This window comes from Diadema setosum, chromosome 9 (assembly GCF_964275005.1).
Source record: "Diadema setosum chromosome 9, eeDiaSeto1, whole genome shotgun sequence".
NCBI lineage: Eukaryota > Metazoa > Echinodermata > Echinoidea > Diadematoida > Diadematidae > Diadema > Diadema setosum.
In genome coordinates this window covers 21,282,091-21,306,160 of record NC_092693.1, presented here as the reverse complement: position 1 = coordinate 21,306,160, position 24,070 = coordinate 21,282,091, and the positions used below count along the sequence as shown (strand labels likewise).

Here is a 24,070-nt window from a genome sequence, read left to right as displayed (position 1 = left end):
TAGCTCATTCTATGCACTCTACAGTTAGACCTCGATTATCCAGCCATGTCGGGACCAGCGCTCATCCGGATTTACGCGAATTGGCCGGATATGGGGGACACAGTGTTAATATAGCTGCCTTCCAAGCTGCCGTCCCAGTGCCCTGGCAGCTACGCAGGTAGCGTAACCCGCAATTGTAGTCCCTTCTTCACAAAAACAAAGTATATCTTTATGTGAAAATCATACATGTTTTACCTCATTAGATATTGAGAAACCTATCATACACATCTTATGAAATTAGTGAAATAAATTTATGAAAGTCACTATTTTTTCTAAATTTTTGGATGAAAAAAAAAAGTCCTTCACTGCGTCCAGATAATAGAGATTTCCGGATAAAAGGAGGCCGGATAATTAAGGTCGAACTGGATTTATTTAATTCACCTTATCACAGAATCACAAATATGAGATGAAAATTAAATGAAAATAGACATATAATACCTATGGCAAATGATATTTGTAGCACTCTTTTTTTTTTCTTCTCTCTCTCTTTCAATCAATCAGGATACACTCATAATTACTTCTTTTTTTTTTTATCACGAAGCATATCGTGAATTGTGTTCAAAATCAGCTTTCAATCATTTACCTCTTCACAAAATTCAATTTAATCAGTGCAAAATGAAAGTACATGCTGTTATCACAGTTCTGGAATTTACTCTTTTCTAAGATATAATAGCAACATGGGACCAAATGCACAGTGTCATAAATCATGTATTGTTTATCTGAAAAAGAAATTCACAAAGCTTTTCCTTGAACAGACATACATGCAACAAGCCCGCGTAGCTAGCCCGGAAAGGTGTGACAGGGCCTTTATAGTTCTGAACAGGATCCTCTTGCGTCCCACAATAAAAGGAATCTGTAATAGAAAATCTCACCCTACACCCTTTCTTTGAAATCTGAAACCACATCACCACACCTTTATAGCCAATAATTGCCATTTTTAAGCAAGATATAAATGCGCATACTTGGAAGCCACACAACTGACAACTAGGCCTATGTCATTACCATTCATGATAAAAACATCGACCTACAACTGTACCTCACTGCAAACACCTAGACGACAAACAGACTGATTGAAACTTTGACCCAAACCTACTAAAACCTGATCCTTTCCATAAACTAACCCTGTAGCAACTGAAGATTCTATACATAATGATCAAATGGCTATTGTTCCCTAGAAGGTACAGCAATATTTAATTCTGATTTCTATAACTTTCTAAATTATGTATAATAGCTCACTGCATGTTTATTGTGTCTGTTATAAATTATGTTTATTTGAAAGCCGATTAAGACTTCACGAAGGGAATGGTGTGTCACAGAAGTAATTCTGACACACTTTTGTTGACTTTTGACCTCTTTCAAATTATGTCATAATATATTCCATATGAAAACAACAAAAATGGTAAAGCATAAAACTATGAAAAAGCAGACTGATGGTTTCAGGCATTTTAGGGAGTAATAAGATGGGCGGTTTAGTTACAAATGGGTCAATGGTGTCCTAGCTGGCTAAAAGAACCTGAAACAAAATAAATTGGAGCTTCACCTCATATAGAAATACATATACCAGTGGGATAAGTCGAGGTAAACCAAAGAGCTTCAAGCTCCTTGGGTTAACAGTCACCTTTGAACTCTCTTTAGAACCCTTGGCATGAAAGTGGCATGTGATAAACCACACAGCATGTGTTTAGGAGCATACCTGGCAAATACCTCAAACAATATTACAAAATCAAATTCTTCAAATCCAAGAAATCCAGCATTTCGAAAATGAAAGTCGAAACTACATCTATAGCAAGAGTAAAGATGTGCACCTGTGGTAAAGACTCTCACTGGATATGACAGTGACAGTAAGACTTGTATAGAGAGTTACAAGAAATGCTCAAGGCATTTCTGGAAATTGATACCAGATGTGATCCATCAAGGGAGCACTTGTCAGAAAAATGGATAGGAGTATAACACCATTGGTATGCAGGATTTGGTAAACTGGGAAATCCCTTTAGAATTTTCTTGCAAAGGACATCACACATGCTGTTTGGTGCTGACAATCACAAGCAGACCGAGCAGTAAAAGCTTCTTGTACAGCTTGTTGGCAAGATGGACTTTAGCCCTTTTTACACTTGTGTTTCTTAACCCCGTACTTTCTCTGACTCAGGACTATCGTTAGTCCCGTACCAATTTTTTCAGCTTTTTACACTCGCCAATTAGTCCCGTACTAAGCTCTTGTCTGGGGCTAAGGAGAAAATTGACCTTTTTACGCTCGTATTTCTTAGTCCCGTACTTTCCAAACCATATGAATATTCATGATTACGCTGTGCACTGTACACGTAAACATAAGCACCGGTAGCACTTGATTACCTCGTTTCTGATTGGTCAGTGGGGGTCGGACTTCATCTCTGTCGCTTAGCCCCAGATTATTTTTTCGTTCTGTTTACACTCGCTTGCTTGGCAATGCAATTGCGGTGCTAACCCTGTTATTTTGCAGGGCCAGATAGTACGGGACTATCGGTGGGGCTAGCCCACTTTGGCAAAAACAAGTGTAAACAGAAAGTGGGCTAAGGAAAGTCCGGTACCAATGGTGGGGCTAAGGCCCCCCCCCCCCCTTTAGCCCCACCGTTGGTATGGGACTAAGCAAAAATTTGCAAGTGTAAAAAGCCCTTTTCAGGATCGACAAATGCAGTCATAAGGCCTAGGCCTATATCTGTATTAAAATTTGCTGGCACACCATTCCAAGGTACAGAATACCTATAGGTCAGTTATGCAGCTGTCATTTGTATGACGCACCTCTTGACCCCCGGGATAGGTGCGTCAAAGTACCAATGTGCGTCATACCTTTTAGGTACCATGACGTACCCTCCGTCACAAAAAGTGACCCACCTCTATGAGACATTGACGCATTAACCAGTCAAAATGGTGACGCACCTCTTCGTGAAAATGACTGACCCTTGACGCACATGTTATTCGCAGTACGTGCCAGACTGGAATGCTGCAGAGCTCTGTGTGCGCTCACGCAATTCGCTGCCTGCGAACTGTGTACACCGAACGGAACTTCGCCCGCGTGAATCCCTATCGCCTACGGACCCTGCTGGATGTTTACTTCGATCGCCGTGGTACTGTATCCCCATGTTGTGGGCGGCTGGGGAGCGTTAGTATAGTAGCTTAGCTGCACACTGTAGCCAGCTGCCATTACACTCCAGTACCCTGTTTCGATTCGAATCGGGGTAGAAGCGTTCCGTTGTGCAATGTCTGCTTCTTTTTCTCTTCTTCTTCATCCGCTTGTCCCTTGCCTCCCAAGTATGAAATGATTTTTAGGGTGTTGTGTGTGTTTTTTGTAACGTTATTGCATCATTTTTCTGCAAGGAAGAGGTGAGTTTCTGTTCGTGTATTGATGTGCACTGCAGTATGTGCAGGTGAAAAGCGTTCGAACTGTCTTTCCCGAGTATCGTGGAAGCTCGATGTATTTCTCGGCCTATCAAAGGAGATCTCATACAACAGAATACTTATAACAAACTATTTTCCGGTCAAAATGAATTGATTTCCTTTGTTTTGTATCGTTTATTGACTTGATCCTAAGGATCTTGTCGCAATACCGAGTTTCCAATGTGTATTTATTTTCACCTTATTTTCGCGTAGCTTTCGGTGCTGTAAACTGTTGCTAGGGCCTAAGCCTTACCGTTCTCCACTGTCGTTTCTCACACATCGTTTGGTACGATTTCTTCCATTTTATATCACTTTATCCGTTCCCTTTATACTTTGAAGTATTTGACGTAATTCTTTCAAGTGTCTCGCACTGCTATTTTCGTAACGGCGATTTCTCCGCTTTGCTGCAATACTTTTTCGAATCCAAGCGACGAAGTTTGATACCAGCCGCTGTAGTGTGCCGTGTGTTGTCTTTTCTAAATATTTGTGCTGTTGGGAGGTGTTGATACTTTGTATGTGTTATTTATTTTTCTTAATGTTGATAGGAAAAGGCTAAAATGGTCTGAGTGATGTCTGATGGCGATGATGATAACTATGCTGGTGTAAAAAGACGGCTTACTGTGAATGCTGAGCGTACGTGCCGTTCGTTCCATTTTACTTTCCCTCTTCTTCTTTCCCCCTTACTCTTCTTTCCCTTTCCAAGAATGATAAAAAAAAAAGAAATTACATACACCTCACAACAAAATAGAACCAAGTGCTACCAACCTTCGTAAAGTTAAATCTAAATGTTCAATATCAGCAAAGAATAAGGGGAAAGCACGAACGACAATAAATTAGAGCGAAGAGATTGTTTTACATGCAGTCTCTTCGGCTCGAAGAAACTTGACACCCCACCCCTCTCCCCTTGTGGAAATTTCCACAAAAACAGGTGCCACACCCAGGTGCGTGCCAGACGGAAGAATGCGCGCACTGGAATAAACAGCGTGTAAATATCATGGAAATATCGATCGAAGAACCAGCTCATTAGTTGAATTCAAGGAATCATTGCAAAGATATCGTGATTCTATAGCCTTTCTTTTGGCGCATAGTAGGAAACATCAAACAGTCGAATATAATGTACTTGATCGAATATCTTATGTTCCCTGAACAATAAAAAAAAGATCGACTAATCAGTCAATTAAAAATGCAACTGAGCCAGAAATACTTAAAAGGTCTCGTATGCCCAGAGAAATTCACTACAAGTAGGTTCAATGAGATGCAGTCATCACCTGGTTAGGCAACAAAATCATGACAATTAATTTCAGTTCACGCTCATGATAACTGCTTATTACTTATCAAAGTTTTGGCTATCAACATTCGTTCGTAGTTGTTTTTTGTTTGTTTTGTATGTTTTTCCTCGTGAAAGACGTAATGATTTCTTCGTATCGAACGTAGACTGCATGTTTACCGTTTATCCAAACAGTAGGCGCCTAGGCGTACTTTCTGAATATATTCCGAAATTTCTATCAACATTTTAAATATATTACAAGACTCCCAAATACCAGTTGAAAAAAATTAAGAAATCGAATTTTTTAGATATGAACAACAACAACAACAACAACAAAAAATGCGTAGGAAAAAACCACTTCAACCTCGAATGACTTCGAATTTCTCTAAACCGTTCCCTAGTTCATGGACATCCCATAGAAACGCGTGTTTTGATATACACGTTGCTATGGCAAACTATCTAGTTTCGCGAAACTACGGCCTGGCCACAGTAATTTTTTCCGTAACCTCCCGCCTCCCCTTCCCCGATTCGAAAACAGCTTGATTGAAGCCCCTGCCTATTTAAACACGAACCTTATTAAACCCAAGTTAGGTACATGGTTTATATGGCTAGTGTTTCAATAGAATTTACTATTCTAAGTTAATGCAGGTTTTAATAGACTCTCAGTAATGTTAGTTCCATAATCGTTTGTATGTGTTTTGGGGCCTGGCCTCTGCCATGCCTCGCCTTCTGTATACGTATGTACGCGTGTACTGTATGTATACATGTACCACATGGTCGACATCACGCACGTGGTTTTGCTGCAGGTTCCACGGTCGACGGTCGATGCTACACTACAGTGAATGCAATTGAAGGATAGCGAGCTTCGCGATGCCGCGGGCTGTATGTGATGATTTTAATCACAAATCGTGTTTGGTAGTGTGGTTTTGGAGCAAATTTGTACTCAAACTTTCTGAAAAGACCTTTAGTCTGACATCAGATAGAAAAAGAAGACATACGAGAATGAAGTGAGTATCAGTATGTTATAATAAAACTGATTGAAAATTGTGTCATTTTCGCGTTTCCAGGAGCCGGTGAATTCGGCCGACTCGCGATCGCGAGTTTGTTTTATTCTGTTACGGAGGGATACCATGCCCCATGCAAGAAGCCTCGCAAAATTACATGACGGTCCCATTAACGAACCTTTTGACACACTCTGGTTAAATGACCGACTATGACGCACATAATGGGTCAGTATTGTGACTGACATTTTGCTCCCGTGACGGCACCACGCGTCATCAAATTGGTGGTACTTGACGCGACCATGACGCACATTTCCCGGGGGTCAAGAGGTGCGTCATACAAATGACAGCTGCATTACTCTGACCAAAGTAATTACCATTGTAGCGAGTCAAAATAAATGTTTTGTAAATAATCAAAAGATGTGCTGGATCCTGTAACAGAAATGTAGGGCTACTTGTTAAAGGGGAGATATCTTAATGTTGAGAGAACTTAGATGATTCAAACAAGAAAAAAACTAAAGTCGTCAAAGTCTGGTAGTGCTCTCTTTTATTCTGAGGGCAACTCGCCCTCAGTAATCTTCTGGATGAACATAATTTACATATAAACAATATCTATATATTCAAATTATCTACGAAAACCAATAGAACTAAATGGAACAGAGGACTTCAATAAAGTGGAAGAGTCTAATTCTATAAATCAACATAAAATTATAAAGAGGAACATGAGATGATGAAAGCAGGAGGGGATGATTACGTAAGAATGGGAGCTGTCTGAGCTCAACTCAAGAATCAGGTGTGGGATGAAATGAATGAACACATCTGAATAGAGAAAGAATAGAATGAAGGTGACAAAGCTGAAGAATAGGAAAGATATCTGAAGTGATGGTGATGGAGGTGACAACTGAATATCATTAACTTAACTGAATTAATGTCAGACTGCAAGGCAGTGCTGAAAAGCAGACTAATGCAAATTAATACGAGGTCTAGACAGACAACAAAAAAGAGAGTAGACAAACCAGAAATATAGCAAAAGTAAGCAACGACAAATTCACGGTCTTACACTATCTTCGCCCACTGTCCATCACAGCGAAATGTAAATGCATATCAAAGGTTTTTCAAATTGAGCCATGAGCTGACTTGTCTGGCTGATTTTTGCTACTTGAGGGCTGGAAGCCAAATTTTGTACCTGTAAAACACGACATAGGCCTATGCGCGGCATGAATTTTTCGCAAATTAGAGCCAATGGCCTTTTTTGTGGCATGAAATTTTTCGCAAAATTGCCAGTGGCATTCAATGCATATAGTGTTAACAAAAACTTTTGTGTGCATTTTGATTTTGCCAATCTTGGCTCTAACAAAATTTGTGACATTAAAATGCATGTGAACATTCCTTGTTTTACAGTACTGGTAAAGTGACAAAAAAGATTTCTGCAAGTATTTTTTTTTTTCTCTTCAGTTCAACCAGGTAAGATGACTTTTGCATGCTTTGAATGTTGCAGACAGTCATGAGAATTGAGCAAGCATTCCAAACAGCTCACCGCTGCCACGGCGGCTAAGGGTTTTGGCAGCACATAACTACGGTAAAAGGCAACTAGTTCACATTACCACAGCAAATTCCCTCACGCTACCGGACTTGTGATCATGAAGAAAACTACAAAACAAAGCAGCTATAGCCCTATGATATACCTACATGGATCTTGAAATCAAAGATATTGAATAACACTACATATAACACAACAAGAGATTCATGCACTTTTATTTTCACACTAGCTCTATTCTGTGCAATATCCTATAAATTTCTGCTGAAATAGCAACCTACAGGTGTTGGTCACCAAACTCAGACAGGTCATTCAAAAGTCCTTTTGCTGGGGCTTGCTTCCCTCTTACGTTAGCTGCTTGGCTCCATCTCATAATGACTTACTGGTCACTTTGAAAGCATTTAGGGTCTACTTCAAACTTATGGCCTTTGGCATAGGCCAATAAAGGATAAAAAAAAAAAGTGTGGCAGACTAGAAAGGGAAAATCCCTGAGAGTCCAGGGGAAAAATATAGGAAGGGGAAACTATGATGACAAATCATCCAGCCCTAGTGGTGCCTTCATTGTTGTTTGACACATCCCCTGGCCTTATTTCTCTGACATTGAGTAATGCCATCTCAAAAACCATTAAATTGGCAATGAATTGGGATCAATGCCATCCTATTCATCCCCTGCAGTATCCTAAAACTCTCAACTGCCTTCTGGTCATAGCAGGAGAGGATGTCCTCGCCTCTGGTTCAAAGATATCATCAAAAAGAAGTCTACCTGTATGAAGGTGAGAGACATCAAGATGGAGTCTTGGACAAAGCTCTCGCAACTGAGATCAGAACAGAGAGCAGTAGTTGAAAAAAAAAAAAGAACAGAGATGAATGCAGCAAAGCAACAGTCCGCATGATGATGTATCACAATAGTCTTTATTTTCGACTGTCACACTGTTCAAGTCTACTAAGCAGAATTGTTTAACTTTTTATGTGCCACGTTCGCACGCCCGACTCAGTCAACGGCGTGCCAATTTCTCATATTCTGCTCAAGCGCACAAACACACCCACACCGATCGATAAATCGCCAAATGCCACAGCACAATGAAAGTGTTTCTCGCGATTCCGTTCAGCTAACTCTCGTCTATGGCTTGCATTTTAGTTGGTGATTGACTAACAAGTAGTGTTTCATACTGGATTTGCGTGCAAATTCTAAGCTTCTGTCACTGCTTTGTGTGCAAAAGTCATACATTTACAGTAATGTAAATTTTAGTTACTGGGAATTTTAGAGAAAAGCAATAATAGATTTGTCATATAATTACATCAATGCAAAGCTAAGCATTTTCTCTACAATTTTGCTGACTTTGTCTAGACAAAATAACATAAATCTATAAAAGTTATATAAATTTGAAAAACAGAATGTTTTCTAAATGCATGACTATGTTGGTGTATCAGAATAATGTGGCATATGGGGGGTTTTCACCATGGCACATAAAGAGTTAAACAACTGATAATACAATCAAGTTTAGTAGAGGGAGGAACTGTAAAAACTGCATGCCTACAGGATATCTTGGCAGGCTCTAGCCAAATGCTTGGATCATGCAGAGCTAGATAAAATAACTGATGGAAACTAAACTGTTTTCAATATTTTCAGTGCATGGGAATTCTATCCAAAATGCTGGCATTAAGGGGAAAATTCTTATGGCACTCTAGCATCAATGGGTGCATTTATGCTCAATTAGCAGAATCAGCATTAATTTTGAAATGCTGATCCAAAAACACTATTCACCTGGGTACTGTTAAGCTTTTTTTTTTCTTTTTTTTTTGAGTTCTAGAAAGATCCAATTTCATGAACATGCACTGCATAATTATTGTTGAAAAACTATTTTGATTTTTCATTAATGCTTCCCTAGTCAACGAGATTACCCATAAAGAAAATCGCTGATGGTATAAGCATGGTTTTATTTCTCTCCAGTAATCATGAAAAGAATGAATCACTGATCCTTAATGCATTTTCTAGTGCATTTTGAAACAGCATTTATATCAACATCAGATGCAACCGTGTTTTGCATTAATCATCTTTCAAAATGATGATTATGGCACAAAGAAGTTAAGCATGAATGCATCCAAAGACACAATTTGAAACAAGACACTTGAGTAAAAGGACTTAAAGGACAAGTTCACCTTCATGTGGATTGAGTGAATGCAGCAATATTAGTAGAACACGTCAGTGAAAGTTTGGGGGAAATCGGACAATCCGTTCAAAAGTTATGAATTTTTTAAGTATCTGCACAGTCACTGCTGGATGAGAAGACTACTACAGTGTATGATGTCACATGCGTACAACACTATAAGGAAAATATAAAGAGAATTTCACAAAATTTTACTTTATGAAAAAAGTGCACATTTCCTCAACTCGTCACTGACGTATGTTAAAGCTGATATTATTCCCCCTTGCCTTCTGAAAGTGGGAAGTCAAGTGTTCTTTTATTATGCAAGAAAAATGAAAAAAATGTTGAATTTTCTTTATATTTTCTTTATATTGTTGTACTCATGTGACATCACAAGCTGTAGTAGTCTTCTCATCCAGCAGTGACCGAGCAGACACTTCAAAAATTCATAACTCTTAAACAGATTGTCCGATTTTCCTCAAACTTTTGCTAATTTTTATCCATGTTAAAAACGTATTTTTTATTGAGTAGTATTATGACTGTGTCTCATGTCTTATACCGTGTCTGAAACTGTGCCTTCTTCTTCTTTCTCTCTTTTCTTTCCTCTTCTTCCCTTTCTATTGTTTTCTTTTTCCCATAGCGCTTAGAGACATTTTATGTAATAACGCGCTATATAAATGTTGTGAATTATTATTATTATTATTAATGTGTTCTATTAATATTGCTGCATTCATTCAATCCACATGTCTATGAAGGTGAATTTGTCCTTTAAGGAGGCTCTTTCACTCATGGGAAAAATGGGGATATAAAAAAGAAAATGTTTGATCTTTCCCAATTAACTATATCAAAAATGTTAAATCATGTGAGAAAACTTTAATTATTACAAATGACATTTTATGTGTGGCTGTGGGGAGTATACTAGCTGACTTTTTTCTGGTACAGGTGAATGTCACATGATAAAAGACAGCAAGTGTTCTACAGGGAGGTTCTCACTGCAAGTTGCTATGACACCAAATTTCAAGTTCATGCAGAGTTGAAGTAGACATAGACATAAGGGCTCTAGTAGCAGTCTGGGTGGCTTTTGTCAGAGTTGTCTCACAATTTTCACTGGAAAGTCATATTTCCTAAAATCAGAACCGTTTCCTTTTTTTTCCTGTCAGCATAAATGTCCCTAGATGCACATAATAATTACATTTTTTATCAAAAGATTATGTGAAATTTGTTTAGGAGGAACTCCATTCAGTTCACTCAACATATGGCAACTGCACAGACAAATCAGGACAGAACAATAACAGCTGGCATCACATAAATCAAAAAAAAAAAGAAAAGAAGAAAACAGTTGCAAGCTATATTGGCCACCACACAAGTCTGTCTAATTGGGTCAGTGGGTGAAGAAAGCCAAGGTCCAAACTGACTACTCACAAAAGGCACAAATATTTGAACTCAATCTGCTGGATACTCTGTACTTCTAGTGGACTTCCCCAGAGAATAAAGCAGGTCAATCTAATATTACCAATAAAACATCTCTACCGATGGCATCAGTTTGTAGAAGCAGTCTTCATATTCATGACATTTCAAAGGATGCCATAAACCCACACAAACACAACAGATCATCTCATACAACAGCAGTGTAGATTGGAATTATCAAATACAAAACAATGCACTTCCATCTCCGTGCATCTACATAGTAAACGTGTACCTCCAGCATCTTTATAGGTGGAGTTAGCAATCCATTTTAAATCCTCACTGCTATCATTATTGTCATCATCAATATCAATATCAGCATCATTATCACCAAAGACATTATTATCATCACTATACTGCCACTTTCATCATCATTATCATAATCACAATCATTATCAGTATCATCATTATCATGAGCAACAGCATCATTATCACTATCATTATTATGTGATAAATAGGCTTTTGAAGCTCACCTGGGAAAATAAAGTGTCACAGCTTGAGGCAAATCCAAGTCCAATGGATCTCGTGAAAACTGTTGTTATCTGCAGAATGATGACAAATGAATTGACAAAAACTATTCAACTATTTCATAAACAAAACACACGCACACACACACACACACACACACTCACAAACATAACATACACATAGGGTTGTATAATTGTAAAGCATATATTGTATCACCTGTGAGAAACTGCTTCCACTGTTTAAATATGAAGAGAAATATAATTTCCAATCAATAAATAAGTTTGCACAATGCTTCTAATCTTTAGAATGTTAAGTTTTAAACTTTGATGATTAGCTTGCAGTTTTAAACTGTGACACGCATCAACACGACACCTAATCTTGAAGATTAATGTACTTTCGAGCAAGATTCCCACTCAATTATTAATGTGCAACACAACAATAGTGTACAGCATGCACTGGAGGTTGATCCCCACCCCCCCCCCCCCCCCCCCGATAAGGGTTCAAGAAGAGGTCACACTAACTTAGGAGTTTGTAATAATCATGTCCACACAATGCTAAACTACCCCCCCCCCCCCCCGCTTTTAATTGGACAGAGTATAAACCATAGAAGATGTCTTGTGGTTCTAATCATCTCTGCTATCTCTTCATTACTGCTAACTAACCTTTGAGTGCATCCATGAGGTTCTAAACTACAAGCCAACCATCAAAGTTTAAAACTTTGAGCTAATCTTTAAGATTACAAACATTGTGTGAACCTTACTAATAGTAGTGCATTGATATGTTCACATTACTGTGCTCACAGAAACTATCAAAGTGCAGAGCTACTCATCCTCCAGTGTGTCAGGTGCTTTCTTGGTTAACCTTGGTCGCTACACAACCCTGTGACATTTGTCTCATAGATTGCTTGTTTGCTTGTTTAAATTTCTGGAACCTCTCCACCTGAACATGAACTCCATCTGTACATGAATGTGTCACAACCATGACATTCAAAAGCATTCCCTGGGATAATCATATTACACAACATTCTACAGGGTGAGTAAAAAAAAAAAAAAAGTTATGCTCACAAAATGGCCAATTACTCTTAAAAAAAAAGGCATAGAACGATTATATATGACCTGATATACAGTGTTTTATCTGGAATCATTTGGTATCATTTTTGTGTGGTATATGTTCACGCTTGGAAGAACAGGAGCCATTGTTTCTTAGAATGAAAACAAAAGTGGCTTGTGACAATATATTAAAGTGAGAAAACAAATTGAATGCATCTCACGAGATGTGTTGCATATGTTTTCGAATCACAGTTGCACATGCACACGCACACACACACACACACTCCCATAGCGTAGAAAACATGCATGGTCCTAATCGATCTGCATTCACTGCCCAGCAGGGTACATTCCGAAATCTACTATTAGCGCCCATCAGCAAATGTGTGCATCAAAGTAGAGATTCTTCGGCTGTACCAGGTAGGCCCTACCTGTTTTTTAATAGAGAGATCAGTGACAGAGCTGTATTCAATCCGTTACAGGTATTCTGGAATATGTCCTAGCAGAGCCAGCCTTCCCACTCTATGGTACATTGTATCTCCATGCTACCAGGTCTTTAACCAGTTGAGAACGGACTGATTTTGCTACAATACACATTTTCCATAGACACCTGCCCGAGTTTACTCGGGACTTGTCCTCAATGGGTTAAACCAGGAAGGTGAGACGAAAGTACCACCCTGTTTAAAGGGATGGTACAGTATTGGTGGAGATAAGAATTGGGCTTTTAACTTTTTGCGAGATACCAAGAAAACACTTATGATATAGTACAGAGCATACCATTTTAAGAGGAATTCAAAGTTTATTTGATGAAAATCGGGTATGGAATGACTGAAGCATCCAAAAACAAAGTAAAACAAAGCGATCGTAATAAAGTGTGGGTCCCACACTTTATTAGAATCACTCTTTTTGGGATATCTCAGCCATTTCAAAACCAATTTTCATCAAATAAACGTTCAATTCCTCATAGAATTACATGCTCTTTCATATTTTATAAGAGGTTTCTCAATATTTCATCATAAAATGTTAGAAACCTGAAATTAGGTCTCAACCAAAACTGTACGATCCCTTTAAACAGGGCTCCCAAACAGATCAGACAGGCAACACAACCAGGAACTACACCGCTGACTACAGCTGTCAAATTACAAGACAACTTAATATACACATATATGCTTTGAAACATATTAAAGGGATCATATGGTTGTGGTTGAGACCAAACTTCAGGTTTTCAACATTTCTTTTTTTTTAGATAAACTCTATGAAATATGAAAGAGAATGTAATTCCAAGAGGGATTCAAGGCTTATTTGATGAAAATTGGTTTTGAAATGGCAGATATATCCAGAACAGAGCAATCCTAATAAAGGATGGGACCACCTTTTATTACAATCGCTTTGTTTTACTTTATTTTTGGATGTCTTAAACCATTCAAAACCTATTTTCATCTATCAAACTTTGAATTCCTCTTAGAATGGAATGCTCTGTATTATTTCATAAGTGTTTTTTTTTTTTTTTTTGTATCTCGCAAAAGTTATGTTAAAGCCCAATTAATCCTCATCTCCACCAAATCTATATAGTCCCTTTAAACACTACTTGGGTCTTCCCTGTAAGTCCGAAGCGAAACTTTATTCACACATTTCTAGAATTGCATTGGGCCATTAATGATGTTTCTGGTGGGTTGATTTTTTTTTTCACTGGCAGTATCTGGCCCTTTAATCCTTTTAAACTCTCTGTAACACCTAAGTAGGTTTGTCAAACTTATATCATGGCCGACTTTGGGATAAAGTTTACCAGAACCCCATAGCTTTGCAAGCTCTGGCCAGATGCTTCTAGGGTTAAGGTCCTTATGCTTCTAGGGTTAAGGTCCTTATGCAGCTGGGAAATGAAAAGAATGTTTTATCTCCAGGGAGTGATAATTCCGATATATGAAGTGTGGTGAGAAAAATGAAACATATCCTGCACCAAGGGCATAAGTTACGAAAAGTTCAGTTCTTACAGGGTAGTGACAGTATTAACTGGAAGAGTGCCAGGCAGGATTTTTTTTTTTATTATCTTCATCCGCATTTTTATCAATTTATGTATACCATCTAGACATCCATGGATCTGAAGCATTTCCCCCTCATTAAAAAAAAAAAAAGAAGAGAAAGATACATGTATACAAAAAAATTTATTGTCTGCAATTAAGAAACATGAGCTGCAAACTACATCACACAAGAAAGCACTCTTTTGCAGTCTTGGCAAATTCAGAATGAAGTTGCTTTTCTTTTTCTATTAGACTTTCCCCAGTAAATAACATTATTGATGTGTGAATTCCTAACTTCAAATATCCTTGGATAGTAGACTTGTGAACTCACTGAAACATTTTCACAAATCATCTATTACAAAATAACATGGGAAACTTTAGCTACAAGTCCATATTGATGCAGCGACAGTGAAACAGTACAGGTGTCATTCCCCTTTCAGATGTAGAGATCTACCAGCCCCTTGCATACTCAATAAACCAGCCAACCTGTCCTCAGGTTCATCTCCCTGCAAGAATACACAACAATGTGCAGTGCATCGAAGTCCAAAATAATAGCAGATTACTGCTTGGATTGCTGTAGAGGTTAGCACTAGCTGCAGGGGAGAACAAACACATTTTTATGGCTCTGTAATTTGTTTTATCGTCTGGATGAAGCCATGAACCAAAATCGTCTCATTCAGTGAGGAATTGCAGTACAATGGAATGGGCACAATGGGACAAGATGCAATAAATGGATCCAATGGGCAAAGGGCAGGTATGGGTATAGACATCAAAAATTTCACTGCATGACAGACCTCGTCTGTGGCTAGGAACAGACAGTCGGAAAAATGCCCCCCTTTTTAACCCTTTGCCTGCTTTGGGTGCTGATTGGCAGAGTAAACCCCATAGCAATGTACACACTGTCCACAGTCCGTAGCACAGAAAAGGGTTCATTGAGACTCCTGGGTTGATGCTTCACTGTAAAACATGATATTTTTGCAAATTGGAGCCGAAGGCCCTTTTCTACAAGCATGAAATTTTTGCAAAGTGCCTCTGGCATTCAATGCATATAGGGGGCCTGCAGTGCAGACAAGAACTTTTGCATGCATTATAATTACTACAATTGATTTTTGTTTGAATGCAGGCTTGAATTTAGGATTTATATTGACGAATAAAAAAAAATTTTGACCTGTACAAATATGTACACTGTATGCCAGCATGATGATTACCCGGTAGTAATAAAACGTGATGCAACACTGCTAATGTATTTGTCTTATATGATAATATAAGAAACCATTTTTTTTTTTAACCCCATCCAAACCCTTACTGATGTGATACAGAAAGGGACTGGTACCAATGGCAGTTCAGTAAAAACATGATATTGTAATGTTTTAGCATGCCCTGTATATTTTCAACCTCCTGACTTTTATACACTGAACATTATTTTTTCTATTAAAGAGTAAATTGTCAACTGAAAGCACAATAAAAGCTGAAATTGCTCTTAATAAATCTATACTGCGAGTTATTGAACAGCTAACTGCCTTAATGTTGGAATCTCACGGACCGTTGAGCACTGATAGTTGGCACTTCTGTCAGATACAAGAAAAACACTCACACACAAGGCTTCATTAGAGTCGCACAGGGTGCTAGCACATTGAACACTCTTACGACCGGTAATGACTGCTGAATTCAATGATAGCAATTTTCTGCTTGATGTTATCACTACAACGAGGGGCATCATACTTTCAAAAGAACTTGTTTCATAATAAAGATCTTTTTGGCACAATTTATTAAGAGTCATAGTGCTTAGATGCATTTAGTCTCATTGACAGCTCACTGACTGCAAAATCTATATCTTTAAAGGTAAAACATTGTTTTTATACACCTGGAGAAACTGTTGATATTTGCTCTAAAATATGCATAAGAAATGTGTGATAACATGATTACCGTTGGGTGATAAAAATGTGAAACATTACCTAAAAATGTATGTCAATGTTCAGTATTGCAATCTGAAAACATCCAATTGTGGTTGCTAAAGTAATCTTTTATAATTGATTATTGATAATCAACAAATTGGGCTGTAGAGTATCTATCGATCTTCTGCGCGAAACTGAATCCCATGCAGCCCCCCCCCCCCCTTTTTTTGGCTTGGCAAAGAATGAGTAAAGAAGGAAAAATGTTCTGACCCTGAAAAACATTCTACGGCCCTTGTGCAGGACTGTCTGTGCATGCATACATGCATGAGCTATGGTGGAATTGTAGGGTAAAATACTATTACATGCCCAGAATCAAGACCATGACTGGCCAAGCATGATTTGAGGAACATATTTCACAGAGAGGCATTCATGACTAAGTTTTGTTTCCAGACTTGGAAAAAAAGCTCAATCAGTATGTGACACCTGCTGTAAGTTAAACACAGGTTAACAGAACACATCCTTTCTGTCTAAAGTGCTTAATTTGTCCTTTATAAAAGCCATGATTCATGGAAATGGGGTTCCTTTTTTTTCATTTTCATGACCACTGCATTTGGAAGGGTAAAGATTACACAGATCTACCATTCTTGGAGAAGACTCTCCAATGGTCTTGCAGACTCAAACAATATACCTAGAATATTTGAGCCACCATAACACTACAACAGCCATTACTTATTAGCCAAAACCCTCACCACTGCTACTGGTATCACCTCACTGCCAACAAGCAGGGTTTCATGTCCAGAGGACAAGAAAAAAAGGTGATGTACACAATGAAAGAGTGCAATTCAAACGTTGATTCTAATCCCGATTCAAATCACGCTCTTTGGTGTTCTTGCTCACAAGTACAGGCAGAAACAATCACAATCAAAATCGCACAGGTTCACAAAGAAAATTGCGATCCAAATTGCACTGATTCAACTACCAAAATGAACATGCGTGAGTCTCGGGGGTTTGGCCTGATTTAGTGGTGTTTGGTTCGCAATTTGAATTTCAATAACAGTTGCGATTAGTATGTCCACACACATACACACACACAACAACAACAAAAACAACAAAGATTTTTGTATCATGATTCGAATAAAGACACAAATGATCATGGCTATATTGGGAGCTGTGTGAATAGGCCTTTAATATGATTTGATGATGTCGATAATGCCTCCACTTTCCTTCCAGCATGTACTGTGCAGCACTTATTGTCACAGAAGTAGCTACAATATTATCTACTGAGGATCAAGACAAGAATATTAAAAAACGAACAAACAAACAAACAAACAAACAAAAACTTTTTTGGATTTCCAGAGAAGATGGGTAAGGAGTTGAATGGATGAGGAAATAGAATGATTAATTTACAAGCATTTGTCACTCCTAATCACTTTGCCAATCTGCCAGGGAAGATAATGTGCTACTCATGGGAAGCAGCCTGTAATTGCATAATGCAATAAAAGGTGTTGAGCAGGAAAATACCTCTGGCAGTTCATGACTTCATTCATTCAAGCGTATGGCACAATGTGCCCATGATTGATACCGTTCGCGGCCTATTGCTATAGCCAACGGGGGCGAACCACAAGGGGTCAGCATCGATTTTCTTGTGTGGGAAGGTTGGTGGACCACTTCAGCTAGATGACACCCTGCTCTCTGCGATGAATGAATGAAGTGGGATCTTTTGCGTAAATCATGGAAAACTCACACACAGGACTTCCATTCAATGTCCTATCTATGGAGTGTTTTGCCTCTTACTAGAGGAGATGTAATGCTTACACACAAAATCACTCATTGAGACGCGAGAATCAAACCCAGGTCTTTTGGATCTGGAGGCAGACATGCTATCGGTACCGACCGAGCCAAATCACCACCCAGTTCACGACTTCTCAACCTTCCGATAATATAGTTTTGCATGTTCTCATGAAACGCCAAGAGTTTGTTTATTTTGTTTGTTTGTTTGTTTGTTTGTTTGTTTTTTTTATAGTTTTCTTCAAGTGACAATTGAGACGACACAGAGAGGCCCCCCCCCCCCAAAAAAAAAAAAAGTATTTCAGTATTACTTATAAAAATGACACTCAGGTGATATCACAGACCCCTTTCTAAATGCAGTATGTTTTGTTGGTCAGCCATGATTCCAGTGTTCTCTGACCTGTTCCTGTTTTGAGAGATGCACACGTCCAAGAAAATGCCACAAAACAGAGGCCACCACTAACTGCAATGCAGAATGTAACTCAATCTGGCTATGTAACCCCATCCAAAGGACAGCGTAACGTAATTATTATGTTGCACACTACTGAAACCTGTCTTGAGAAATTACCAGGTGTTCCCAGTACCAGCATCATTTTAAAAAAAGAAAAATGGACATGCATGCCTAGATGATAAACTCAACATGCCATAATGTCCAAAGGTACTCCAGACCAGACCAATGTAATCTGACACTGCTCTGTCCAACACTTCAAAAACACTTCTCGGTGTATTGGCCATCATCTAGTGAGGAGGCTGATATTTGTTTTCGTCATTACAAGGAAATCCTTCGTACCATTTCTTTGAATGGTCGGTCACGTTTAAACTGACATTGGCAAAAAGAGATTTGAGGGCAATTGTCCTTCTCACCAGAAATACCGACATCATGTCTCTTCAAATCAACTTCAGGATAAAGAATTTCCCAGAACTTACAATAAACCATGACCCAATCAGCTGATTTCCAGATCTACAGTATAATGGATTCAACTTTTTAGTCATTGTTTTCAACTGTTTTGTTTTGTTTTGTTTTGTTTTGTTGTTGTTGTTGTTGTTTTTGTTTTTTTTTGGGGGGGGTCTTTTGATTTGCTGAAGTAGACAGAAACAATGTATCTACTAAATCTGTTATTGTAGAAAAAAATCTCGATGACTGGAATCAAGACTGAAATTCAAATTTACTTTTAAGTCATGAAGGGCAACTATTGGGCAAGATAACATGGTCTTTCAAATTCATGAAATTCTTCCGTCGAGATGTTTCCATAACAGCTGATTAACAAATTGCCCTATATCGTCGTCGATGTGGGACAATTTGTCAATCAGTTGCAAACATAACATGGTAATCAGACAATAGTGATGGAAAACAGATTTGCATTTTTTTTTTTTTATAATGAATATATCAGCAAACTAGTCTATTCTAATATCATCTGATTGCAAAAGGGGAAAAAACAGAAAATCTGCATTTCTCAAAGGCCATTCTCCTCAGAAGTGACACTGTCTTTTCTTCCTTTCTTAGCTTATACCTGAAGCCAGACCTTACGAACAAATCGAATCTACTCACTGAGTTGGCGAGAGACGCAGCAGCCAGCTCGTTCTTGCCGAGATGACCGCTAAACAGGACAGCCAGGATGGTCATCATTGCTTCCAGAAGCATGTACACCACCTACGACGACGTTAAATGGTAATAAACGGAGAGATGATGTAAATGTAAGCTGCTATCAGAAGCACATACTTAAAGACAACTTAAAACAAAAATTCATTCCATATTACAATTGACTGTGATAAACCACGGGTAGAGATACAAGACAAAGGTATCACAGAAAGTTTCAAACAAACATGGAAAAAGAGTTGAATTTCATGAATGTTTCATATCTGTTTCAGGAAGAGCGATAGTGGTAAAGAGTCACATGCATGCACTTTCTATAAAGTGAAATCTTTGCAGCTCTTACAATTAAGTCTCCCCTTCACTTGTAGGCTAAATGCATGAAACAGGCCTATTGTATCACTGTACTAGATGATGAAAAATATTTCAGGTTACCAGAATATATCATGTGATATTCCTCTTTCATGATCTGTTTGGACCTACTGAATTTAGTTGGTGGTTTGTTTGGGGGTTTTTTCAGACAGAGTTGAAGCATACTTAAAATTAATTGATGACACAGTGACCAGTTGAATGTTGGTCAATTCTGTTAAACGTTTATCATAACAGCGCCATAAATTCTTGCCAGAGAAAAATTGTGTGTTTGACCCTTGATGAATCCTGGCACTTGACTCCACCTGCCAAGCTTTTCATCATCATTTAGTAAGCCATCCAAACTTGACCTACTGCGGTTGTAGAGAGAGCAAACCCACTTACAATATAGGTGTAGCAATATATGCCTTAGTCCAACAGGAAGGTCATAGTGACACAATGGGGATTATGGGAATTAGGTTATCTCTTTTCATTGACAATCAGTTTCCAGAAATCTTTGCCAAAAGGCACAGGAAGCATTTCAGCCTGTGTGTCAATCATAGGAAGAGAGAAGGTTAAGAAGACTATACATGAAACATCAGACTGTCAATGATTGAATCATATACAACTACAAAAACAATGCGATTCCTTTGAAGAAATACTATAGAGGATGCTTTAATATCCTTTTCAAATGGTGGAGAAAACTTTGTCATTTGCCCTTGCTCTGTACATTCTGGTGAAGAAATAATGAACATAAAGTTGGAATTGAATTGAATAAAGGCGACTCTCGTGACTCACGTTTGGCCATGCCAGTTTAAGGATCACTTTGATCTCCCCAAGGAATTCGCGGGCAGTGAAGTCACATTTGTGGCAACACGCTCTTCTGGAGGACACTTCCACTGCAGCCTCATCAGTCTCCTCATCACCTTCTCCTCTTCCTCCTCCAAACTCTCCTCCTGCCTCCACATCATCTTTGGCCTCCTCTCCCTGTTCAAAGTTGTCCACCTCCTCTCCGTCCTTCAGCGACGTCGACGAGAGGCAGTTGGCATTCTCGTTCGCCTCCTCCGCCTCTGCCGGACGGCACCCATCCATGATTCCGCGTCAAATGGACTCTCGACAGATGCTTTCTGGATAGAGATGGGGTGCTGTCAGCCTGGATGAGTATAGAGCAAGATAAAGGCATTATGTCATCACATCACTGCTCAGTTTGTCAACATATCTCACAAAATCTTTATTCCTCACTGATATTTTCACACCATTGGTCATTACTCTGGGGCATGACTACCCCTTTACAAACTGGACAATAATAGCAGGTGCAACAAGGCCCTCCAAATTATGTTGTTGTTGTTGTTGTTGCTGTTGTTTTTGTTGTTTTTGTTTTTGGCATGGGAATCATGCTCCAGTAACTATCTGCTGAAACACTGATGAACTGCCCACAGAGTAAACAGAGCATTCTCTACATTGCCAGGATAGGCCCCTAACCCTCATCAGAAATGTAAGGAAACTCCAGACAGGTGCTTTCATGCATACGGTACAGGGTGGTTGAGGTGATGAGACACAGAGGGTTAATAACGGAGACTGACCATAAAATGGGCCTTGGTCACATTTTTGCTCTGACAAGTAGGCGATGAAATTGATGGCTGATGACAGGCAGAATTCACCCTATTGAATCACCATGAGTCTAATGGGCACACAGCAGGTGAAAATTGATCTGAAAAAGGGTTGGCAAACCCTGTGCTGTTCTGACAAGGAAAAGGCCTTGATTACAACTTCCGAGGGTCTGAAAACGAAACGCAACATTAGGAAAGACCTGTTAGTAGCTCCATGGAAAGACACAGCTGAAACATAAGCATAACAGAAACATGTGCATTCAAATGTTCAACCCATCCATTATGCTAATTTTCTGTCTGCCACAGCAACATTGTCTACAGATTATGTGTCTTTGTGTTCTCTGATCAGTATACAGGATGGTAGTCTGAAAACAAGATGATTTGAAGCATATACTGTATACGCCATATACATCACGAGTCTAAATTTTCGCGAATCGGGAATTCCCGAAGATTTCACGAGTGGTTAAATTCGCGATTGTGGAGTCCTGTACTGAACGGAGAAATGTACTAGTGTACGTCACATCCACATCTGGAACAGAGTCAATATTTTTGCGTGTGTTTACTTTCGTGAATAGCACCCGACTCGCGCAAAATAAAACCTCACCAAATACTCGGCATATATACAGTACTAACATATTGAGACAGATACCTATAAAAGCCAAACACAGCAATTTAAGACAGCATAAATCAAAAGGCCAATGGTCTGCAGTCCTCAATGTATTTGACTGGCATCATTCATGTCTGTCAATATGCAACACACATTTAGGGGAAGAAAAGGATAAATAATATTTTTCCTTTCAAAGCCTCAAATCCTCCCCCCCCCCCCCCGACAAAACTGTTGCATGCCCTCCTAACCAATCAGAACACCTCCCACAAAACTGTACTAACCCCACAAAACACAAAAGTTACTGCACCTTCTCTCCTCCTCTTCCTCCTCTCCTCTTCTACTTCTTCTCCCTCCTCCTCTTTCTCTTTCCCTGTTTCTTTTTCCTTTTCTTCCTCAACCAACCAACACGTGCCCATACATGTACACTGTATTTTATAGCCCTGTGTACTACAGTTTATGGTAATCTGAGTACTCCAGTTTACTGTTCAATATACCAAGTAGTGCCCCAGTTGTCATTGAGAGCTTGTGGGTTACACTTGATAATTTTAGGTCAATTTGAACTTTGTATGAAACCCCATTGTTTGGGACAATGCATGGCAGCACTTAAGGGCCTTTACACAGCAAGAATTAGCTGATTCTCAGCAATGCAGAGCAAATAGAGATTTCTTGAGCGCAGGGCGTAACAGAGCGGATTAGACTGTGATGCCGTGAGATTCCAGGGTATCACAGTCTTTTGATGAGGGTGTCAACAAAGCAGTGGAATCCTGCGAGTTTCAATCTTGGGGTATTCTCACAAAAGATGCGTGTGAGAGTCTTAATACATTGAATCCAGCACACAGAGGTAACTAAGAAATTAAAGGGACTGTACAGTACTGGTTGAGGTGGGGATTCATTTTTTGAACATTCCTAAGTGAGATAATGAAAAGCCTCTTATGAAATATGAAAGAGCAAGTAATTTTAAGAAGGATTCAACGTTTATTTGATGAAAATTGGTTTTCAAATGGCTGAGATATCCCAAAAAGTGCTAATGATAAAAGGCGACATGCCACAACTTTATTAGGATCTCTTTGTTTCACCTTGTTTTTGGATATCTCAGCCATTTCAAAACCAATTTTCATCAAAAAAACTTTTGATACCCCTTAGAACTGCATGCTCTTTGACATCTCATAGGATGGTTTCTGAATATCTTGCAAAATGTTAAAAGCTAAATCCTCACCTCGACCAGAACTGTACACACCCTTTAAAGGGCAAGTCAAATAGTATACACTTGTAATGTTGCTTGGTTTGAAAGTATAGAAAAATCAGAGAAGCAGATCAGTGAATGATTACGGGTAATATAAATTGAACACATCGCACAAAAGTCATGTAAATTACGAGGTAGAGAGTAAGGCAAAGCGGCAACTCTGTATGATACTGCTGTTGAGCAGCTCTCGATTTGTATTGCACACAAAATTTCGTGAATTTTTCACTTTTTCAGATGTTTTTCTTTTTCCTGCAGATGAAGACATGCAAAGACATACCACTCAGAATATATACCAAGAACAGTACTGAAAGCTTCTCAGGAGAAAAGAGAAAATTTGTGAATTTTTGTGTACAGATCAAATTTATGGAGAGCTGCTCACCACCAAGACCAAAAGTAGCCAATTTATCTTACTCTCTAAACTTTTACAATCCATAACTTTTCTCTATGTGCCTATTTTTTTCTCTCTCACAATTTTCACTAATGAACTTCATTGATTTTTCTGTTTTCATGCAGAGGAACATAATATCAGGATGACCTTTCCCTTTGAATGCAATGTAAATGTCATTGGTGATAACAGGGTTAAACTGGGC

The 24,070-nt window shown here is 38.8% G+C and overlaps 1 protein-coding gene across 1 annotated transcript in view; it reads right to left on the bottom strand.

Moving 5' to 3' along the window:
- Positions 1 to 24,070, bottom strand: part of LOC140233140 (multidrug and toxin extrusion protein 1-like) — a 101,019-nt gene that overhangs the window by 41,937 nt on the left and 35,012 nt on the right. The window contains exons 2-4 of the mRNA XM_072313256.1: positions 20,819 to 21,173; positions 19,631 to 19,732; positions 11,340 to 11,408 (exon numbers count right to left, since the gene is read on the bottom strand). Of these exons, the coding sequence (XP_072169357.1) occupies positions 11,340 to 11,408; positions 19,631 to 19,732; positions 20,819 to 21,112 (465 nt within the window). The 5' untranslated portion in view covers positions 21,113 to 21,173. The remainder of the gene's footprint in view (positions 1 to 11,339; positions 11,409 to 19,630; positions 19,733 to 20,818; positions 21,174 to 24,070) is intronic.